This window comes from Dipodomys spectabilis, unplaced genomic scaffold (genome assembly GCF_019054845.1).
Source record: "Dipodomys spectabilis isolate Male_0828 unplaced genomic scaffold, ASM1905484v1 ptg000069l, whole genome shotgun sequence".
Taxonomy (NCBI): domain Eukaryota; kingdom Metazoa; phylum Chordata; class Mammalia; order Rodentia; family Heteromyidae; genus Dipodomys; species Dipodomys spectabilis.
Genome location: NW_024870746.1, coordinates 25,292,452 through 25,310,542, shown reverse-complemented (window position 1 = coordinate 25,310,542; position 18,091 = coordinate 25,292,452). Strand labels below are relative to the sequence as shown.

General features: G+C 51.2%; 1 protein-coding gene across 1 annotated transcript in view; it reads right to left on the bottom strand.

Annotated features, from left to right (window-relative positions):
• The window catches only part of Pik3c2b (phosphatidylinositol-4-phosphate 3-kinase catalytic subunit type 2 beta), a 68,909-nt gene that overhangs the window by 30,987 nt on the left and 19,831 nt on the right, over nt 1-18,091 (bottom strand). The window contains exons 2-12 of the mRNA XM_042681720.1: nt 16,562-17,584; nt 13,451-13,551; nt 12,243-12,397; nt 11,857-11,977; nt 8,454-8,565; nt 8,227-8,306; nt 7,596-7,659; nt 4,832-4,978; nt 4,159-4,192; nt 2,024-2,219; nt 864-986 (exon numbers count right to left, since the gene is read on the bottom strand). Of these exons, the coding sequence (XP_042537654.1) occupies nt 864-986; nt 2,024-2,219; nt 4,159-4,192; nt 4,832-4,978; nt 7,596-7,659; nt 8,227-8,306; nt 8,454-8,565; nt 11,857-11,977; nt 12,243-12,397; nt 13,451-13,551; nt 16,562-17,497 (2,069 nt within the window). The 5' untranslated portion in view covers nt 17,498-17,584. The remainder of the gene's footprint in view (nt 1-863; nt 987-2,023; nt 2,220-4,158; nt 4,193-4,831; nt 4,979-7,595; nt 7,660-8,226; nt 8,307-8,453; nt 8,566-11,856; nt 11,978-12,242; nt 12,398-13,450; nt 13,552-16,561; nt 17,585-18,091) is intronic.

Below are 18,091 nucleotides of genomic sequence, written 5' to 3'. Positions count from 1 at the left end.
AGAGATTGATACTATCTTGTGTGCATGGTTTCAAATTAATAACCTGCCTGTGTTCCTTCAATGCCAACTGCCTCCCAGTTAAACGGATGTCTCCATTTCTTAGTTTGAGAAACTAAGTTACAGAGAAACTAGAAAGAACAGAGGATTAGAGAGAGGATAAGAAAGATAACCTTTTTCCTTGGCTTCAAGTTCATTATTCCTTTCTCTAGACAACCCTCCCTGCTCCACTCATTGGAAATGGAGCACGGGTCTGTGTGTCATTCTAAGGAAACTTTGGGAAGAAGAGAGGATGGGACTCCCCAGACTAGTTAAAACTTTCTAAGAGACACAAGATCAAAAGAATGAGCTATTATTAAAACTAACAAGTAACATTTATATGGTTTAACAAGTTACAAAGAGCCTTTATGGATGCTTTTATGTGAGCTCCTCCTAACAACTTAAGAAGGTAGAAATCATGCTTATCTTCATTTAAGAGCATTTAAGAGCTATCAGCTGGGTGCTGATAGCTCACACCTGTAACCCTCGCTACTTAGTAGGCTGAGATCTAAGGATCAGGGTTCAAAGACAGCCTGAGCAGGAAAGTCCATGAGACTCTTATCTCCAGTTAACCACCGAAACATCGATAAAGGACAGTGCCCAAACTCTGAGTTCAAGTCTCAATTAGTGGCACAAAAATAAATAATAAATACATTTTAAATAAAGAAGTGGACACTCAGAAGGCTGAAATATCTGTGTGATGAAGGCTATTAGTGGAACCTGGTTTAACCCAGGCTTGTGCCCAAGCTCTGAGTCTGGTAATTGCCCCAGAGGCATTCTCTAGAATGAGTAGAGGCACAGGCCTTGGAGCCTGGGGAATGGCTTACTGCTGATCCCAGATGATGAGGTGGAACAGGTACTTGGAGAAATGAGCCCTTCGGGTCTGGAGGGGGCTGCACAGCTCCTTGCCACCATGGCTAAGAGAGCAGGAGAGGTAGAATTCTTCATAGCTACAAAAGAAAGAGCAGAATAAATCAGGATACCTGCCCCCTCAAAACCAATCTCAGTCATCCTGCATCTTTGCCTCCTCTCTATGCTAAACTATTTCCGCGGGTAGAACTGCTCTGGGTCTCTGGAGACATAACCTGGGTCAGGGACAAGTTGGATTTAAGGAAACACGCTCAAGAGGCAGCAATTCAATCTAGATCCTTCTTCTCTGCAGGATTTGAGGCTCCATGAGGAGCTGGGGGTGGAGGGGGGCTGTTCTTCCTTTCCCAGCTAGCTTCCTCTTCTGTCAGGTCCAGCCCATCCATGGGGGTGCCCCTGCACACGTGTGTGTATACAGATGTGTGTGAAAGTGCATGGGGAGGTGTGGGAGGGGGGGGGAACGACATATGCTGCCATGAATGCCAACACATGGGGTCCCTGTGGCTCATGACAGGTGCCTGTCAGAAAAGGTCAGAGAAGGCCCCGGTTTCCCAGGCTGCCTTCTTTGTTCTCTGCCAATAGCCCAGAGGAATACATTAAGGAAAAGAACAAAGAGAGAAGGGGGAAAGGAAGAGAAAAGGAGGGGCTGGGAAGGGCGGAGTGGGGCCAAATGCCTATTCCCCGGGAACCTGGGGCCTTGGATGCTGAGACTGGGCATGGAGGAAGAGCTGAAGATTACCAAATGATGATCCTCCTCTACCTCTCTGCTCACCCCTGCAAGCCTAAGGAACCCCAGACAAAAGGTCACTCCTACCTCCCGCCCCTCCCACTGGGCCTCTGCAGGGGAGTGCAGTCATTGGCCATGGGGCGGGCTCTATCTGGGAACTAGCCATCTGTCGTGTCTCCCTCAGCTGGCTTTGGATCCAGAGGGGGGCAGGAGGATGCAGAGGCAGCCAGCACGGAGGGGGTGGCAGGTGCTTCTCCATCTCCATGGGGACCTTGTCTCTCAGAGATGTCCCAGCCTGGATTCCCCTCTGGCACTTGGCTCATCCCCTCAGCCCCGGTGTACCAGAATGCCACACAATGCCACACATGCTATGTCCAACAAATCGTAGCCTACCTGGTAGCCCAAATGATGGGGATGCGGTGGGTGGCGTAGATGGTGAAGGCCAGGGCCCCTGAGAAATGGCAGGCCTCCTGGACCAGATCATGCTTGCGGCTTCCGGGCACTGCCGTCTGGAAGTCTGCATTGAACGTGTTGCAGTACAGCTCCACCAGGTCCAAGATGGCTGCCGTCAGGGCTTCCACAACCTTCTCTGTGAAAGCATGGGATCAAGGGAAACCTGTGAGGTCTCCATGAGCACCATCATGTTGCCATGACACTGACCATGGGATAGTTAGGATAGCGGTTCTCTAATGTCAGCTGGTTTCTAATGGTGGTGACAAAACTTGCCCATCTGTGGTGGAGTGGAGAAAAAGCAGGAGCGATTCCTGAGTTTTCCTAAAGTGACTATGGGTTTTAAACATGTTTTTTGTTGTTGTTATTATTTTGATTTTTTACATATGGCTCCTTTTATATTAGTTACTGTTGAAATGTCCTTTCTTTTAGGACATTTGGTAATAAAACTGCCAATTGTTGGGCTAGAGGCATGACTCATGGTACAGTGTCTGCTAGCAAGTGCAAGGCACTGAATTCAAAACCCCAGTTATTGCCAAAAGAAAAAAGATCCAGCTGGGTGCTGGTAGCTCATGTCTGTAATCCTAGCTACTCAGAAGGCCGAGACCTAAGAATCATGGTTGGAAAATCAACTTGGGCAGGAAAGTCCATGAGACTCTTTACCTCTAATAAACTACTCAAAAAGACAAAAGTGGCACTGTGGTTTAAGTAGTAGAGGACTAGCCTTGAACAAAAGAAACCCAGGGACAGCACCCAGACCCTGAGGTTCAATCCCTAGGACTACCAAAGAAAGAAAAAGAAAAAGATCCAAAGAGTCCTATCTTAGCAAAGTAAAAAGCTGACAAGGCTGAACTGGTAGACCCCTTGCTCAGTTTGTGCAAGGTAATGGGTTCCATCCCTCCCCCCACCCCGCGTCCCCCCCTCTGCCCCCACACACAGCTGTCAATTCTATGTTGGCCCCAGACACCTACTGAGGACATTTTATTAGTCTACAATATCCAAAAGACTGGAAACTAATATAAGAATTTCAGTGAAAGAGGCCTTTGGAACAAACTTAAAGAACAGGGGATCCATATCAGATGCTGGTGGCTCATGCCTGTAATCCTAGCTTTGTAGGAAGCTGAGATCTGAGGATACCAATTCAGAGCCAGTCCAGGCAAATCCAGAAGAATCTCAGCTCCAAGTAACTAGGGAAAAGCCAGAAGTAGGGCTGGGAAGGTGGCTCAGTGGTAGAGCACTTGCCTTGCATGCCCTGGGTTCGATTCCTCAGCACCACATAAGCAAAAAGAAAAAAACCGGAAGTGGTGCTGTGGCTCAAGTGGTAGAGTGCTAGCCTTGAGCTGACGAGCTGAAGGACAGTGCCCAGGCCCAGAGTTCAGGCCCCACGACCGGACCCAAAAAAAAAGAAAAGCCAGAAGTAGAGGCATGGCTCAGGTGTTAAAACACCAGCCTTGATGGAAAAAGGTCAACAGGAGGGCAAGGCCCTGAGTTCAACAAGCCCCAGGACCATCACACACACACACACACACACACACACACACACACACACACACACACACACACACACACACACACACACACACACACACACACACACACACACACACACACACACACACACAGAAGAAATCCTCATGAGAAATGAGAAATTCCCTCTCTCAGTTTCCCAATGCCCATTCAGAAAGTGAGGGTTGTATGTTGCTGGGAGATAAATCACAACCAGCACAAGTATAGCTCTGCCATGCGGATGGAAAGGCCAGCTCTGCCTCACTGCCTGCTACCTCGCCTCCCTCTTCAGGAACACCATAAAGCACTGACTAGCAAGAAGAATGAGAAAATAATCTGTGGAAAGAAATGTGGGCTCCAGCTGTGTCCACACCTCATAAGAAAACACAGACACAAACACACAGATACACACATAGACGGACGGACGGACACACACACACACACACACACACACACACACACACACACACACACACACACACACACACACACACACACACGGCCAAATCCAGGAAAGGCATCTGGACCAAGAACTGCCCCTCCCAGACAAAGAAGGAGAGCCATTTCCTTACCTCGGTTTTTCCTCACAGCCAAGACGCTGGGATCCTGTTGGGGAATAAAAAGAGGGAGTGAGTTCCAAGAGACACAGCCTTTTCCATCACAGCTGGAGAAAGGCTTTTTCACAGCTGTATTCATCTGGGTCAGACTGGGCTGAAATGTTAGGAGCAGAGATTCCCCAGGGAGGGGGGACAATGGTTTCCGCCAGAGCTGCGTGATGGACAGAGTGGACTGCTGGGATTAAAAACTGTCTCATACGCTCTAATGCAAAAGTCCACCCCTCGAGTCCCTTAACTGAGGACCACAGGGCTACAGTTGCTGGTCCTGTTCCCAATATAGGGTCTCTGAGCTGAAGGCGGGGGAGCGGAGGGGGAAAAAATGGAGATTCTCCTGGTTTGATTCTTCAGGCTGATGACAAGCCAACTGTCAAACAATGCTTTGGTGGTCACGAATAAAGCCTTTCCAGCCCAGGCTCACCCAGCCAATCTAGGGGGTAGACCCCAGCCCATCCTTATTCTCAGTAAGTGGGGACACACATGGCATCCAGTTTCTCAGGAAATTCTGTTTGAACTGCTTCTACATAAAAGATGGAGCCTTTTAGCATGTGAACTTCCCATCACTCAGCAGGTAGCAGCCCGGTGCCCTGAAGCCACTCCCCTTCCCCAGGTTAACGCCTGAGCCCTTTACCTTCTGGATTTTAGGCTGCATGCGCGAGGGGCAGGGGGGCAGCTGGTTGAGAGCGCTGGTGATCTCTGGGGTTTCCACTGCAGCAAGGGCATTGCAGATGGCCTTCACAGACTGGACCACCCTGTCCGCCTTCAGCGGGAAGTCCTCCTGTGGGAGGCCACGCAGGGAGGCTGGCTCAATTCTATGCTATTGACCCTCAACCTTCCAATCTTTAAAAGAAGGAGCCGAGAAGGGTAGGGACTGAAGACTAAAGAGGAACTGTAGAGCTCATATTTTTTTCTTTCTTTTTTTGGTGCTGGTCCTGGGGCTTGAACTCAAAGCCTAGACACTGACCCTTACTTTACAGAGCAAGGCTGGTGCTCTACCACTTCAGCCACAGCTCCACTTCTGGATTTTGGCGATAAATCACTTGGATTTGTCTGCCCAGGCTGGCTCTGAACTGCCATCCTCAAATCTCAAACCTCTTGAGTAGCTAGGATGACAGGTGTGGGCCACTAGTGCCCAGGCTATATTTACTTTCAAATACCCTTCCTCAGCAAACAGCAACTCACCCTGAATTTAAAAGGGCCACACCCATCTTTCCCATTCTCTCAGCCATTGCCCTCTTACACCACCTCAGTCAGCAATAGTTTATCCACTTCTACACATGCAGGTTTTCCCCAGAGGCCTATAGTTTAAGAAAAGCAATCTAAGCCGGGCACCGATGGCTCACACCTGTAATCCTAGCTACTCAGGAGGCTGAGATCTGAGGATCACGATTCAAAGCCAGCCCGGGCAGGAAAGTCCATGAAACCCTTATCTCCAGTAAACCACCAGAAAACCGGAAATGGCGCTATAGTTCAAGTGGTAGAGAGCTCAGGCCGAGTTCAAGGCCCACGACCGGGGGGGGGGGGGGGGGGGGGGGGGGGGGGGGGGGGAGGAATCTAAGCTAGGAGCTGGTATCTTATGCCTATAATCCTAGCTACTCAGTAGGCTGAGATCTGAGGATCATGGATTGCAGTCTGCCATGGCAGAAAAGTCCATGAGACTCTTATCTCCAATTAACTAACAAAACTCCAAAAGTGGATATATGGCTCAAGTAGCAGAGTACCAGCCTTGGGGGGCAAAGCCAAGTGAGAGTATGGCCCTGAATTCAAGCCCCAGTACTGGTGCATGTGCACACACATTCATGCACGCACGCGCGCGCGTGCACACACACACACACCCCAATTCTTTTTTTTTTTTTTTTCCGGTTGTGCGGCCTGAACTCTGGGCCTGGGCGCTGTCCCTCAGCTCTTCAGCTCAAGGCTAGCGCTCTACCACTTGAGCCACAGCGCCACTTCCGGCTTTTTTCTTTTTGCTTATGTGGTGCTGAGGAATCGAACCCAGGGCCTCGAGCATGCAAGGCAAGCGCTCTACCACTGAGCCACCTTCCCAGCCCCACACACCAATTCTTAAGGACCAAGAACTAGGCTAGAAAGAGACCATGCTAAGGCCTTACTTGCCCACTCAGACTTACTCCTCATGATCTCTTCACTTCATGACCTTCACACTTTTGAGGCCAGTCCCAATCAATTTCATATTCATGCAGTCCTCTCTCCCTTCCCCTCTGTACTTTGGCTTCTGTAGTTTTCTCATCTAGAATCTGCTGTCCTATCTGATCCTGATTGCCTGTGTCAATTTAAAGCAGGGACCAGGCAAAAATCGTACCTTTCACAAAGCTTTCCCCCATCCCTGCCAGTGTCCCTCTAGCTTTCTCCAGGAGCCCTTCATTAACTTATTGCCATCCTCTCATAGCTATCGTATTAGATTACTGTTTCACCTCTTTAAGCTCCACATGGGCTAAGACAATTCTTACACTGCAGCTGCCAGCACAGACTCCATGGTCAGAGAGTCCTCTCCTTGTTACTGTGCATGTTCAAGCAGAGGCCACTAGACAACGGATCCTGGTAGTGGGCAGAACACGAGTACACAAAATTCCCAATGCCTTAGAAGAGTTAATGGCTACTAACTGGATCAAGGAGATATCTTAAGAGATCATTTCACCCAGGAGCTGAAATCCTAGCCACTCAGGAGCTGAGATCTGAGGATCGCAGTTGGAAGCCAGCCTGGGGAGGAAAGGCTGCGAGACTATCTCCAGCTAACCACCAGAAAACCAGAAATGGCACTGTGGCTCAAAGTGATAGAGTGCTAGCCTGGGGCACCAAAGCTCAGGGACAGTCCCTGAGTTCAAGCCCCACAACTGACAAAAACAAAAAAACAAAAAAGAGATCATTTCAAAGGAAATCTGTCTTAGTGTTGTGCCATTTGAGCATATTTAAAAGTTTCAAAGCCTGAGGTTCTATATAAGTCCAAGTGCAATGAAAGCTGGCCACGCCATACATTTTAGACCTCCCACCTCCTGAGAGTTTCTACCTATGACACTAGCTCAACGAAAGCTCTCAAACTGGAGGTTCCGGGGCGAGGTTTACAGGACACACCCACCAATGAACGTATTAGTGCAGAAGCTGGGGAGACAGCTCCAGGCCCCTTAGCATGGACATGCCCTACTTCAGAAATGGGTCGGCTTCGTGGCCTACATGCTCTCCAGAGGAACAGACTCCTTTCTACACACTGGCTGCTCCACAGCCAGTAGTTCTGAGTTAGGGGGATAGAGAGTCCTCTACTGACTGGTGCTCAGGTCTACCTAGACCCCTCATGGTGCTGGATGATCCCAGGAAGCTTGAAGAAGAGAAAGGAACCTTCCAGAAGCTCCTGTCTGGCCGGCCCCATTATTTATACTCACATCAGCCAGAAGAAAGGCATCCACCTCATTGTGGTAAGTGTCGAACAGAAGACTCAGGGCCTGCCTGGGAAGTGGGGGGAGGGGAGAAATCACAGGGGAGGTCACAAAAGACCCAGTGCCCAGGGAGAGCCATCTTCTTCTGCCCCCTCTCCTTTGCTTAGGGATCAGGTTTTGATTGCAAGGGGTTACCACTCTTCCCATGCCCCTTGAAGGTGGAAGAAAGCATCCTTTCTGCTTCACCACCCCTTGCTTAGAGAAGGTCAGCTACATACTAGAGGAAAGAGGTTATGCACAGGACTGAGAATGTGGCTTAGCAGAGTGTTTGCCTATATGCATGAAGCCCTAGGTTTGATTCCTCAGTACCACATACACTGAGAAAGCCGGAAGTGGTGCTGTGGCTCAAGTGGTAGAGCGCTAGCCTTGAGCACAGACTCAGGGACAGTGCCCAGGCCCTGAGTTCAAGCCCCAGGCCTGGCAAAAAAAAAAAGGGGGGGCAGGGGTAAAGCATATTCTACAGTGAGGATTCTCTCTCTAGATTCTGTGGTCCAACCTTGGACACCTGCAAACATCTCTCATTTGTGCAGTAAGTGCTGTCTCACACCTCCTGTTTGGACCACAGCCCCGCTCTCACCTGCTGATGGTCTGCTTGACTGGCCTCTCTTGCAGATGGATGAGGTAGTTCAAGGTGGAGGGGCTCTGATCATCATTCACCTGTGTGAGCAGGAGCAGGACTTGGTTGAGGCACGATGGTACCTTTCTCATAGTCTCGTACTCCCATTCCCACCCGACTGTCACCCAAGAATGTCCCATGTTGCCCTCTGCCCATTCCAGCTCTCTGAAATCACCCCTCACACGAACCGTCCTGGCTAGGTCACTGCGCACAGCCTTCTGCTCCATCAGCTGTAGTCGGATGTCAACGTCAAACTTGCGGCAATATTGGATATACTCATGGCTGCCCAAGGCATGCTTGCTGGTAGGGTAGAGAGAAAGATCATTAGCATCAGTGAGAAGAGAGATGCATCTTGGCCTTGAAGAGAAAGAACCAGGTGGAGGGGGTGGGGTAGGATCTACGTTGTAGCCTCTATTCTTGGATTCCTAGAAAATGTCATGGTGGAACTCAGGGGAAAGCATAAAAGCCACCTATAACACTCAGCCCTTGTGCAGCACAAATATTGACTCTTCCAGGTATTTATTACCTGCGTGGTTATCACTGGTTCATTCCCAGGGTAGAAACTGCCACAGTAGGAATTGTAAAGTGGAGAACAGAACAGAGGAGGTCCACAAGAAGTTGTTTAAGTCCTACTCTCTTAGTTTCAGTGTAGGAGACAAACCAGAGCAGACTTGCTGGGAGTTCTTCCCAGCTCTGGTGTTGCCACCCACTTTCCACATGACCAACTAGAGTACTGAGATCCTGAGACTCCAGACCTGCTATCCCCATCCAAACTCTGTCTCTCCTTCCTGAATGTATATTGCTTGTTTGGGAATCACCCACAAGTTTCTGCAGACCTCATAGGAGCTATGCACTATCCCTACAACCAGCACCTACAGGAGAGAACTTTGCAATTCTCAGAGCAGGACCAAGGGAGTCCTTCCAGCCTCTCTTCCACTTGTATCACCATCCAGCCTCTCTTCCACTTGTATCACACCTCAATCAGAAACCCAAGAGAAGCGGGGCTGGGAAGGTGGCTCAGTGGTAGAGCGCTTGCCTTGCATGCCTGAGGCCCTGGGTTCGATTCCTCAGCACCACATAAGCAAAAAGAAAAAAGCCGGAAGTGGCGCTGTGGCTCAAGTGGTAGAGCGCTAGCCTTGAGCTGAAGAGCTGAGGGACAGCGCCCAGGCCAGAGTTCAGGCCCCACGACCAGACCCAAAAAAAAAAAAAAAAAACCCAAGAGAAGGGACAGAGGGAGTTCCCCTATATGCCAGCACAGTGGGCCTGGGGCAGGTCCAGCAGCTGGTAACAGAAGCCGGAAACAGACTTCCTTCCTTAGCAGAGCTGGGAATCCAGGCCAGAAATGGAGAGGAGGGGAGAGGAACAAGCAAGAGGGGGATGTGTGGAAGCCAGAGAAGGTACAAGTTCTAAAGCTAGCCCAGACCCTTTGGGGACTACACCTCCAATCTGACACCTGACTTGCTATGATTGAAGTGTTACCAAAACACTGGAGAAGCTACGCGGAAGGAAGGAAGAATGTGGTGCTAGTGGGGGAGGTGGCAGGAAACCCAACCCTCCCCTAAGACTATCTCAAGGTTCTTATCTGAGAGCAGCCTACATCCTAGACCAACACCTCCCCTCCATATCAGCCTCTCTGGTCAGGCAGGGGTAGGAATCCAAAGGGCTCCCTAGGGAACTAGCAGTCGTCTAGAATCTTCCTCCCATCCCAGTCCTCCTCCCACACACAGAAGGCCCTCTCCACAAGGAAACAGGACTAGACTTTTAAGTAGAATGGGCAGGGGTCCTGGACCAGGATCATGGCCACAGGCCCCCCCCCCCCCCCAGGAAGTTTGCTTGACTTTCTCTTTGGATGGCATGACCTGGGGACCATGGGCCCTGTCTCACCTCACTGGAATATTCCATATGGGCCTTCACAGGAAGGTGGAACCAGACAGCTCCTCCCACCTCTGAACTCCAGGGCTCCTGGACTAGAGCTGCTGTCCAGATGCAGCATCTGTATAATGCTGAGTCCTTTCTCAGGGCTGCTCCTCCCTTGCTGCTATTCACCACTGATCATTGGGTCCTTTTCATGTTCATCTATCTACTTCTTTTTTCCTTTTGTGCCAGTGGTGTTTGAACCTCATACTCTCACTTGGCATTTTTTTTGCTCAAGAACGGCACTTTGCCACTTGAGCCATACCATTAGTGGCTTTGGGGCAGTTAATGGGAGATAAGAGTCTCACAGATTTTCCTGCCCAGGCTGGCTTCCAACTTCAATCTTCAGATCTTAGCCTTACAGCTAGGATTACAGCTATGAGCCACCTGCACCTGGCATATCTGTTTTTCTACCAGAGCCTCACTCATGCTTGGCCTCACCTCCACCACTACATACCCAAACTAAACCCTTACTTCCTTCTAGCAGCCAGCAGCAAGCTGCCCAAGGCTCTTACTGACAGGAAACTCTGAATCTAGGACCCCATTCTACTTCCCTAAGGGGAGCAAAGACACAAGCAAGTACTGCATGGGTGCATGGGGCATATTTGAAGGTCTCCTGGTGTTGTGCTATGTAGGTCCTGTCCTTCCCTTTCCAGATAAGAATGTGGAGACGGGGGGGGGGGGGGGGGGGGGGTGCGTGCGTGCGTGCGTGCATGTGTGTGTGTGTGTGTGTGTGTTTGTGTGTGTGTGTCCCTAAGGTTGAAGAAACCAGCCAAGAAATGAGTCTTCAATCCTCACTGCCAATTCTGTGCTCTAGCCATGAGCAACCATCTTTGTAACTAGATTACAGGTGAGAGACAAAGGGTATGGTGGCATTTAGCAGGCACTGCTAAGAAAGTAGGCATAGGTCTCCCTTTCCCCTACTCCAGGCGGCCAGAAATGGAAGGCAGAAGCCAACTGGATGCCAGAGGTTGGAAAGCAAATCTCCACATCTGTCTGCTACCACCAGGCTGTGTACTCCCTGAGGGGTGGGAATCTCACCCCGCCTCCCCTTCGTCACCCCAGTCCTCCAGAGCTCTAGGGCAGTGGAAAGGGGGTTGTTTCAGCCTGTCCACATCATACTTTCCAGGGAGGCCACCTTCTGCAAAGGGTCCTGGCTGGAGAGGAGCTGGAAGCCAGCCTGTGGGAGAAGGAAAACCAGCTGCGTAGGCCAGAGTAAGGGAAAAGGCGTGCTGGCACAGGAACTGGGCAGAGAGAACAATTGTATTTTCTCCTGTAGGTTCACAAGGACACCTCTGCCCAGTTCTATGTATCCAGCCACGTATCCTCTGAAGCAGGAGCGACAACCACTCAGGCTTCCCTAGGCGCTGTCCCCTAAGCAAACAGAAGTCCGCATACATAGGACCTCGTCTTTGCCTGGTGCCAGCTCCAAGCTCTTTCCACAGCAGCTTTGGCTCAGGATCCAGCCAAACTTGCTGGAAGACGGAGCTCCCTGAAGAAGCGTGTCGTGGCCGGGAGTGTGCCCAGAAAAGCGAGAGTCCTCATTGCAAAGTGGGGCAGAGCTGCCAGTCCTGTGTTCCCAAGCCCGTCATAATTCTACCATCCAGAAGGCAGGTACTGCCTCCACCCCCACCTTTCTCATCTGTCCTCCCCTCCTCCCCCACCACGTCCACTTACTTCTGTAGAAACTCCTCCAGCCCACAGGGCTTGAGCACAAAGTCCCCCACGTCCACTCCCCTCAGTTCGTCATGGGTGTAGCACAGGGTCTGGTAGATGAGCAGGTCGACAGTGGAGGAACCTACAAGTGGATGGGTCAAGCAGAGTAGGCAGGTGCAGCTCCATCTCCCCACTCAATCTGCCATCCCCAGCCAAGCGGTCCCCTGCACCTTCACTGACCAGATAACCTTGGCAAGCAAATAGCCTTAGGACATACAAAGCTGGTCCTAGACCCTGACCCCAAAAGGAACTTTCCCTCTGCCCATCTGGGCTACAAGGTGAGCTGAGACTTCAGTCCCCTGCCTCTGGCTCAACGGGTGCTCATGTCCCCTCCCCAACTAACTTACAATTGCAGGTAAAAGTGAGAGGCTCCCGAATGCTATCACACAGCACAGTGACCTTCAGGTTGACCTCATCGCCAAGGTGCTCTGGGCTCGGGGTGACAGCACTCCAGACATAGCCGGTGAGGGAGTAGTCCTGGATGTCACAGCCCAGTCGAAGGCTGTGCCGGAAGAAAGGAAGGACCCAGAGGTCTTCAGGGACCCACCTTCCCGGACACCCAGGTGTCCCTCTGTCCCCACACAGCTCAGCCCTCCAGGTCTACAGGCTAGGCTGGGGGCAGCGGGGAGGTAGCTCTGGGAAAATGTTTTTCCATCCTTGCTGCAGTTATAAAATGCTTCCCACAGTGGAAGAGTAGAGAGAGTTCCAAAATGACAAAGCTTTCCAGGCTCCGCTTAACAGAAAATTTTTATGAATTCATTTCCTTTCTCTTTTAATTCAAGAAAGCTTGAACTTATCTCCATCTGGGGTATATTTGCTCCGAAGGACAACTGAGGTCCGGAGTCTAAAGTGCTGAGGATAACTGTTCAATCAAGGTTTCATGAATTTTAGTAACAATGTGTAATATTGGGGGTGGGTTGAGTCAAGGGTACTGGGGCTTGAACTCAAGGCCCAGGCATTGTCCCTTAGCTTTTTTTCACTCAAAGCTGGTGCTCTAACACTTGAGTCACCCCCCTACCCCACTTTTTGCTAGTTAATTGGAGGTAAGAGCTGCTCCAATTTGTCTGCCCAGGCTGGCTTCAAACCAGGATCCTCAGTTCTCAGCTTCCTGAGTAGTTGGATTATAAGAGTGAGCTACTAGCACCTGGCAAGTTATGTGCAACTTCTAAGATATATGTATTTTTTAAGGGGTAGAAGGTCAGTTGTCAGGCTTGGACTCTGGCCCTGGGTGCTGACCCTGAGCTCTTCAGCTCAAGGCAAGCATTCTACCACTTGAGCTACAGTGCCACTTCTTATTTCCTGGTGATTTATTGTAGATAAGAGTCTCATAGACTCTCCTGCCAGGGCCGGTTTCAAACCATGATCCTCAGATGTCGGCCTCCTGAGTAGCTAGGATTACAGGTGTGAGCCACTGGCGCCTGGCAACCAGCTTCTGTTGGAGGTTAATTTAATATGGCTCTTCTTCCTCCCTAAAGAAACATCACAGATAGGCAACTCTCCTCCCCACCTCCACAATTCTCCCAAGCCCCCGCACCCATTTTTTTTTAACTCTTACATATCCAGCATGTGGCAAAATGCAGCAACTTCTTCATCTCGCTCTTCTGAGACCTCAAACAACTCATGGCTATGGATGACAGTGTGAGGCCGGGAACCCACCTGTAAGGGAGGAGTGGCCAACTCAATGCCTTTAGCAGCCCTTCCCTGAAGGGCCTCCCAGCTTTAAACCCAAACTCGAGGTGTAAACACTTTCTGGCTCCTCAGCTCCATAAAAAGAGCACAAGAAAGGATGAGAAAACTGGAACTCTGTCTTAGGAAGCCAAAAGTCAAGGCAGAAAAAAAATAGAGTTGAATCTCAGGTTAAGGATGAAAGCTAGGGAGCAGGGGACCAGAGTCACAGAACCCACTCTGTGAGGGGAAGTATCTGACCAGCCCAGGGCTGCCAGTCAGGCAGCATATGGCACTGTGGGCCACAGCGGGATGGCCTCTAAGGGGCTCAGTTGGTGAGCCGAGAAAGGCAGCTCTAAGCCTTCTAGGCCAAGCAGATGGGTAACCTAAATGGTCCTTGGGGAAGCTTCACCCCTGAGCAAAAGCCTCAAGGACCGGGGAGAGAGAAAGAGAGAAAGAGAGAGAGAGAGAGAGAGAGAGAGAGAGAGAGAGAGAGAGAGAGAACCCTTCAATAGGGGCAATGACTCAGAAACATGTGTCTTCTCGTAAGTGCTATTTGAGGAAGAAAGTGTTCAAGCAGCAATCTGGGCAGGAGAGAACCTGGTAGAAGGTTTGGCTCCTCCAGGCTCCGGGGCGGATAGAATGGCAGGCACCTTGCCCTGCCTGCTCCCACACTTCCTCTCCCAGAACCTATTCATAAGTATGGAGTCAGGATTCTCAGACAAGGCCCCAAACTGCGTCCCATCCCAGAGCTGCTATCCTAATCACACAGTAGCGGCCCTAAAGAAGCCCTTAAATGCACCCTAGGGAGAAGCAAGTGTGATGAGGCTGAGGGGGAGTGGAGGCCCACGGGTTGTGGCTCACAGGCCCGCCCAGGGTGGCCACACAGGAAATGAGGTTTCTGCTCCATGGAGTCACAGCCTATCTCCCCTAAAGGCAGGGGGTTCGAACAGCTGCTTCCAGAGGGATCACATCCCCATGCTTGCTTCCTCCCTCACACTCCTGGGTGTGTGGGGGCACATGGAGGGGCTGGGAGGACAGCTGTGGGGGCAGTTGGCATGTGAGTCTCTGGCTCTGCCAAGTGCGTGCCTGTGCCCCAGTCAAAACAATAGTACCACTGTCAGCAATTAACCCAAGAGAGAGAGAGAGAGAGAAAGAGAGAGAGAGAGAGAGAAAGAGGGGGGGAGGACAGAGGAAAAGAAGAGAGGCAGAGAGAAAAGAATAGCCAATGAAGGCTATTTCATGCCCTTTCTGTACCACTCACTGGCACTGTAAGAAAACAAAAGCCACTTACGTTTGCCCGGCTGGCAGGCCCTGGTTGCATCTCCTGATGCTTGTTGGGGGGGTCTGCCAGGCAGTGGCTGGCAGCGGGGGTAACAGGCTGGCATCTGGAACCAGCCATTTCCAGAGATGGCTCAGCAGGCCTGGGATTAGGAAGGTCCCTCTGGCGGCAAGCCCGGCGAAGGCGGGGTGGGGGGATAGGCCGGGGGCCCAAGGGGTCCCCCCTCCTAGTGGGCTGAGCCCTTATATTAGGCTGAGGAGGGGAAGACCAAGGCCGCATTTCCCTCCCCCCTGCTCAGAACTGGCAAAAGGTTTTTGCTTTGCCCTCACTTCTTCAAGGAGACTCAGGGACCAGGCTCTCTCGGGGAAAACTAATGACACACAGGATGGGGGGGGGGGGGGGAAGCGAGAAAGGGAGAGGCAAGGGAGAAGACAGAGGTGACTACCTACCAGGGTGGCCTGACTCAGTGAGCAAGCCCGGCTCTGGGTGAGCTCAGCCAGGAACAGGATTCTCCCAGTCCCTATAAATAGCAGAACAGCTCCACCTCTCAAAGCAGGCCCTTTAAAAAGCCCTGAGGCTTGGGGCTCTGGCTCATCCCAGATCTCATTCTGCTTTTGTACAGGACCAGCAGAAGCAGGAAGGACTGGGTAGCTCTTTGGAGTTGGGATGGATCCCAAAGGCTAGACAGACACGAGGCAGGAAAGCCCAGTGTCCCTCAGTGTCCCTCAGACAATGGCTAACAAGGAAACGGGTGCAGTGAGGTAGACCAAGAAGCTGCCAGCTGCCACAGACGCTGTCAACTCTGGAGCCAGAGGACACACAAAATCACAAAGTGGCCTTTAGCTCCCACCCACCCACAGAGATGCCGCAGGTGCTACGGAGCCCGTCTGGAATGAAGTGTAAACATGGTTCTACTTTTCCCTGCACACTGATATGATTCAAACTATTATTGTTGTTGCCCGATTTCTCTAAATATTGCCAACGGACAAAGAGCAGGCAGCTATGTAAAAGTTCTACCGTGCAACTGCGCTTACCGACTCTGAACTACACTTAAACAGGGTTAAGATAGTAAACCTCTGCTGTGAGGTGTATTTATCACCATAAACACGGGGAGGAAGGGAGAGAGGAGGAGGGCAAGAGAGAAGGGACCTTTGGAACAGTAAGACCAGGGCTGAGTGCCAGCTCTGCCTTTTCTTGCTGTGTGTGGCTTGGGACTCTCAGGCAGGGTTGTTGTGGAGATCTGGACTGGAGTCCGGTATGCAATGAGCAAGTACTGAACGAGTGACTAGTCCTGAACGCTCTTCACCCCCAGGCAGCGCCTTGGCAGACAGGGCTTCAGGAACCGGAAGCGACTTGCTCAAATCCCCAGGGCCATTCAGTTAGTTACACTCGATGCTGAGTTCCCTAGCTTCTGACACTCCTTCCATCAGAAAGCGACAACCGAGCTTCCAAAAATGCTACCCCTAGAAGTGCACTTTGGGCCACGATATGTAAAACTTGACCCTGGAAAATAGTCACGCGTTTCTAGGGTCCCTCCCCCTAACTTCTATAACCAAGCCTATCCCCCAACAAGGATCCAGAGAGTCCCAATGGCAGAAGTAGAAGGGAGGGCCAAAGGGGGGCAGGTTAGAACTTGGAATGGCAAAGGGGGGGTCTGATCCTTGTCCCTAAAGGATTCAGGGAAGGGAGAAGGACAGAAGGGGCTCATGAGATCCTTACTGGAGCAGCTGAAATCCGGCGGTTCTTGCCAGGAGTCATATTCTTTTTGTTGGCATAGCGGGAGGCATAGGTTCGTGGGGGCACCTGAGGGGGCATGGTCTTGCTCCGAGCCACAGGTTTCCCAGGGGTGTCTTTGCTGAAATCCAGCGGTCCCCGGCCTTCCTTCCAGCCCCGGGTGGCATCCCACATCATCTCCGCATCATAGGTGGACTTCAGGTTGAGCCTTGTAATTGCATCGCTGATGCCATCATAGTCCCTAGACCCTAGCAGGTGCCCCTGACCCCCATCCCCCCGCAGCTCTCCCTCTTCTAGGATCTGCTGCTCCAAAATTTTGCCCGGAAGTGGTTCGACTAGAGAAAAAGTGTTGATGTCATTGGGCTGAGAGCTTTTAGAGGATGACGAGGGAGAGCCTTTTCTGGGAGGAAGGGGAGGGGTATCCCAGATAGAGACTCTCGGAGGCAAAGGAGGTGGGGATAGTTTCTTACAAGAGCCATCTTTGTCCCCTGGTCCGGGGGACAAAGAAAGTCCCTCATCTGAACCATCAAAAATGTAGAGATAATCTCCAGACAGGGAACTTTTGGGCCAGGGCCCTGGGCCAGGCTGGGAGCCCTGGGAGGTAGAGTGGTTGGGTGGCTCTTCCTGTGGGGAGATGGAGTTGTAATTGAGGGTAGGATCCGAGCCAGAGAGACCACGCAAGAGCTTGAGGTCCTTCCGCCTTCCTGATGGCTTGCTGTAGAAGTCCAAGGCAGGTTCATCCCAGCTGATGAGGGATGGCTCTGTGTTCTGCTTGGCCCGGCTCTCCTCCTTGTCATGCCGGAGCCGGGACAGGGCATCATACTCCATTTGGAGGGCTTCGGCCATGGCCAGCTCTTTGCGGCTGATGCCCACCGACTCCAGGGACTCCCAGTGTTCCCCATTGCCCTGATTCGAAGACATGGTGAGGATGGGAACACAAAAGACAGGGAAGCCTTTTACTTCCTGCCAGTGTCAGGCCTGGAGCCCTGGGGCATGGTGTCTGGACACCTGCAGGCAAGAAATGAAAGAAAAAAAAAAGCCATTCAGTTACAAGAAGAGACTGCTCAATGATGTAATGTATGTGACAAAATCTAGGCCAGTGAGTGCTTCTTCAGTGTCCGTAACAAGAAGGAAAAGAATCCAGAAAGATGGAGAAAATAAAAGATACCGGCACAGCTTTATTTTTGACATTCATCCACCCGTCTATTCATTATACGCCTCTCCATCGCTAGTCCTAACTCCCATCCTCCTCTCTTTTCTATCTGCCCAAGGAAAGAGAGGATTCCATGCTATCCACCAAGAGGAAAAGGTAGAAGTGAGGGCTGTTCAGTTAGATTAAAGAGGACAGCTGTCTAGGGCTGAGGATGGAGCTGACAGGATGCTTGCCTAGCAAGTATGAGGCCTTGGGTTTCCATCTCGGACAAAAACAACAACAACAACACACACACACACACACACACACACACACACACACAACTAAATTACTGCCAGGTGCTGGTGGCTCATATCTGTAAT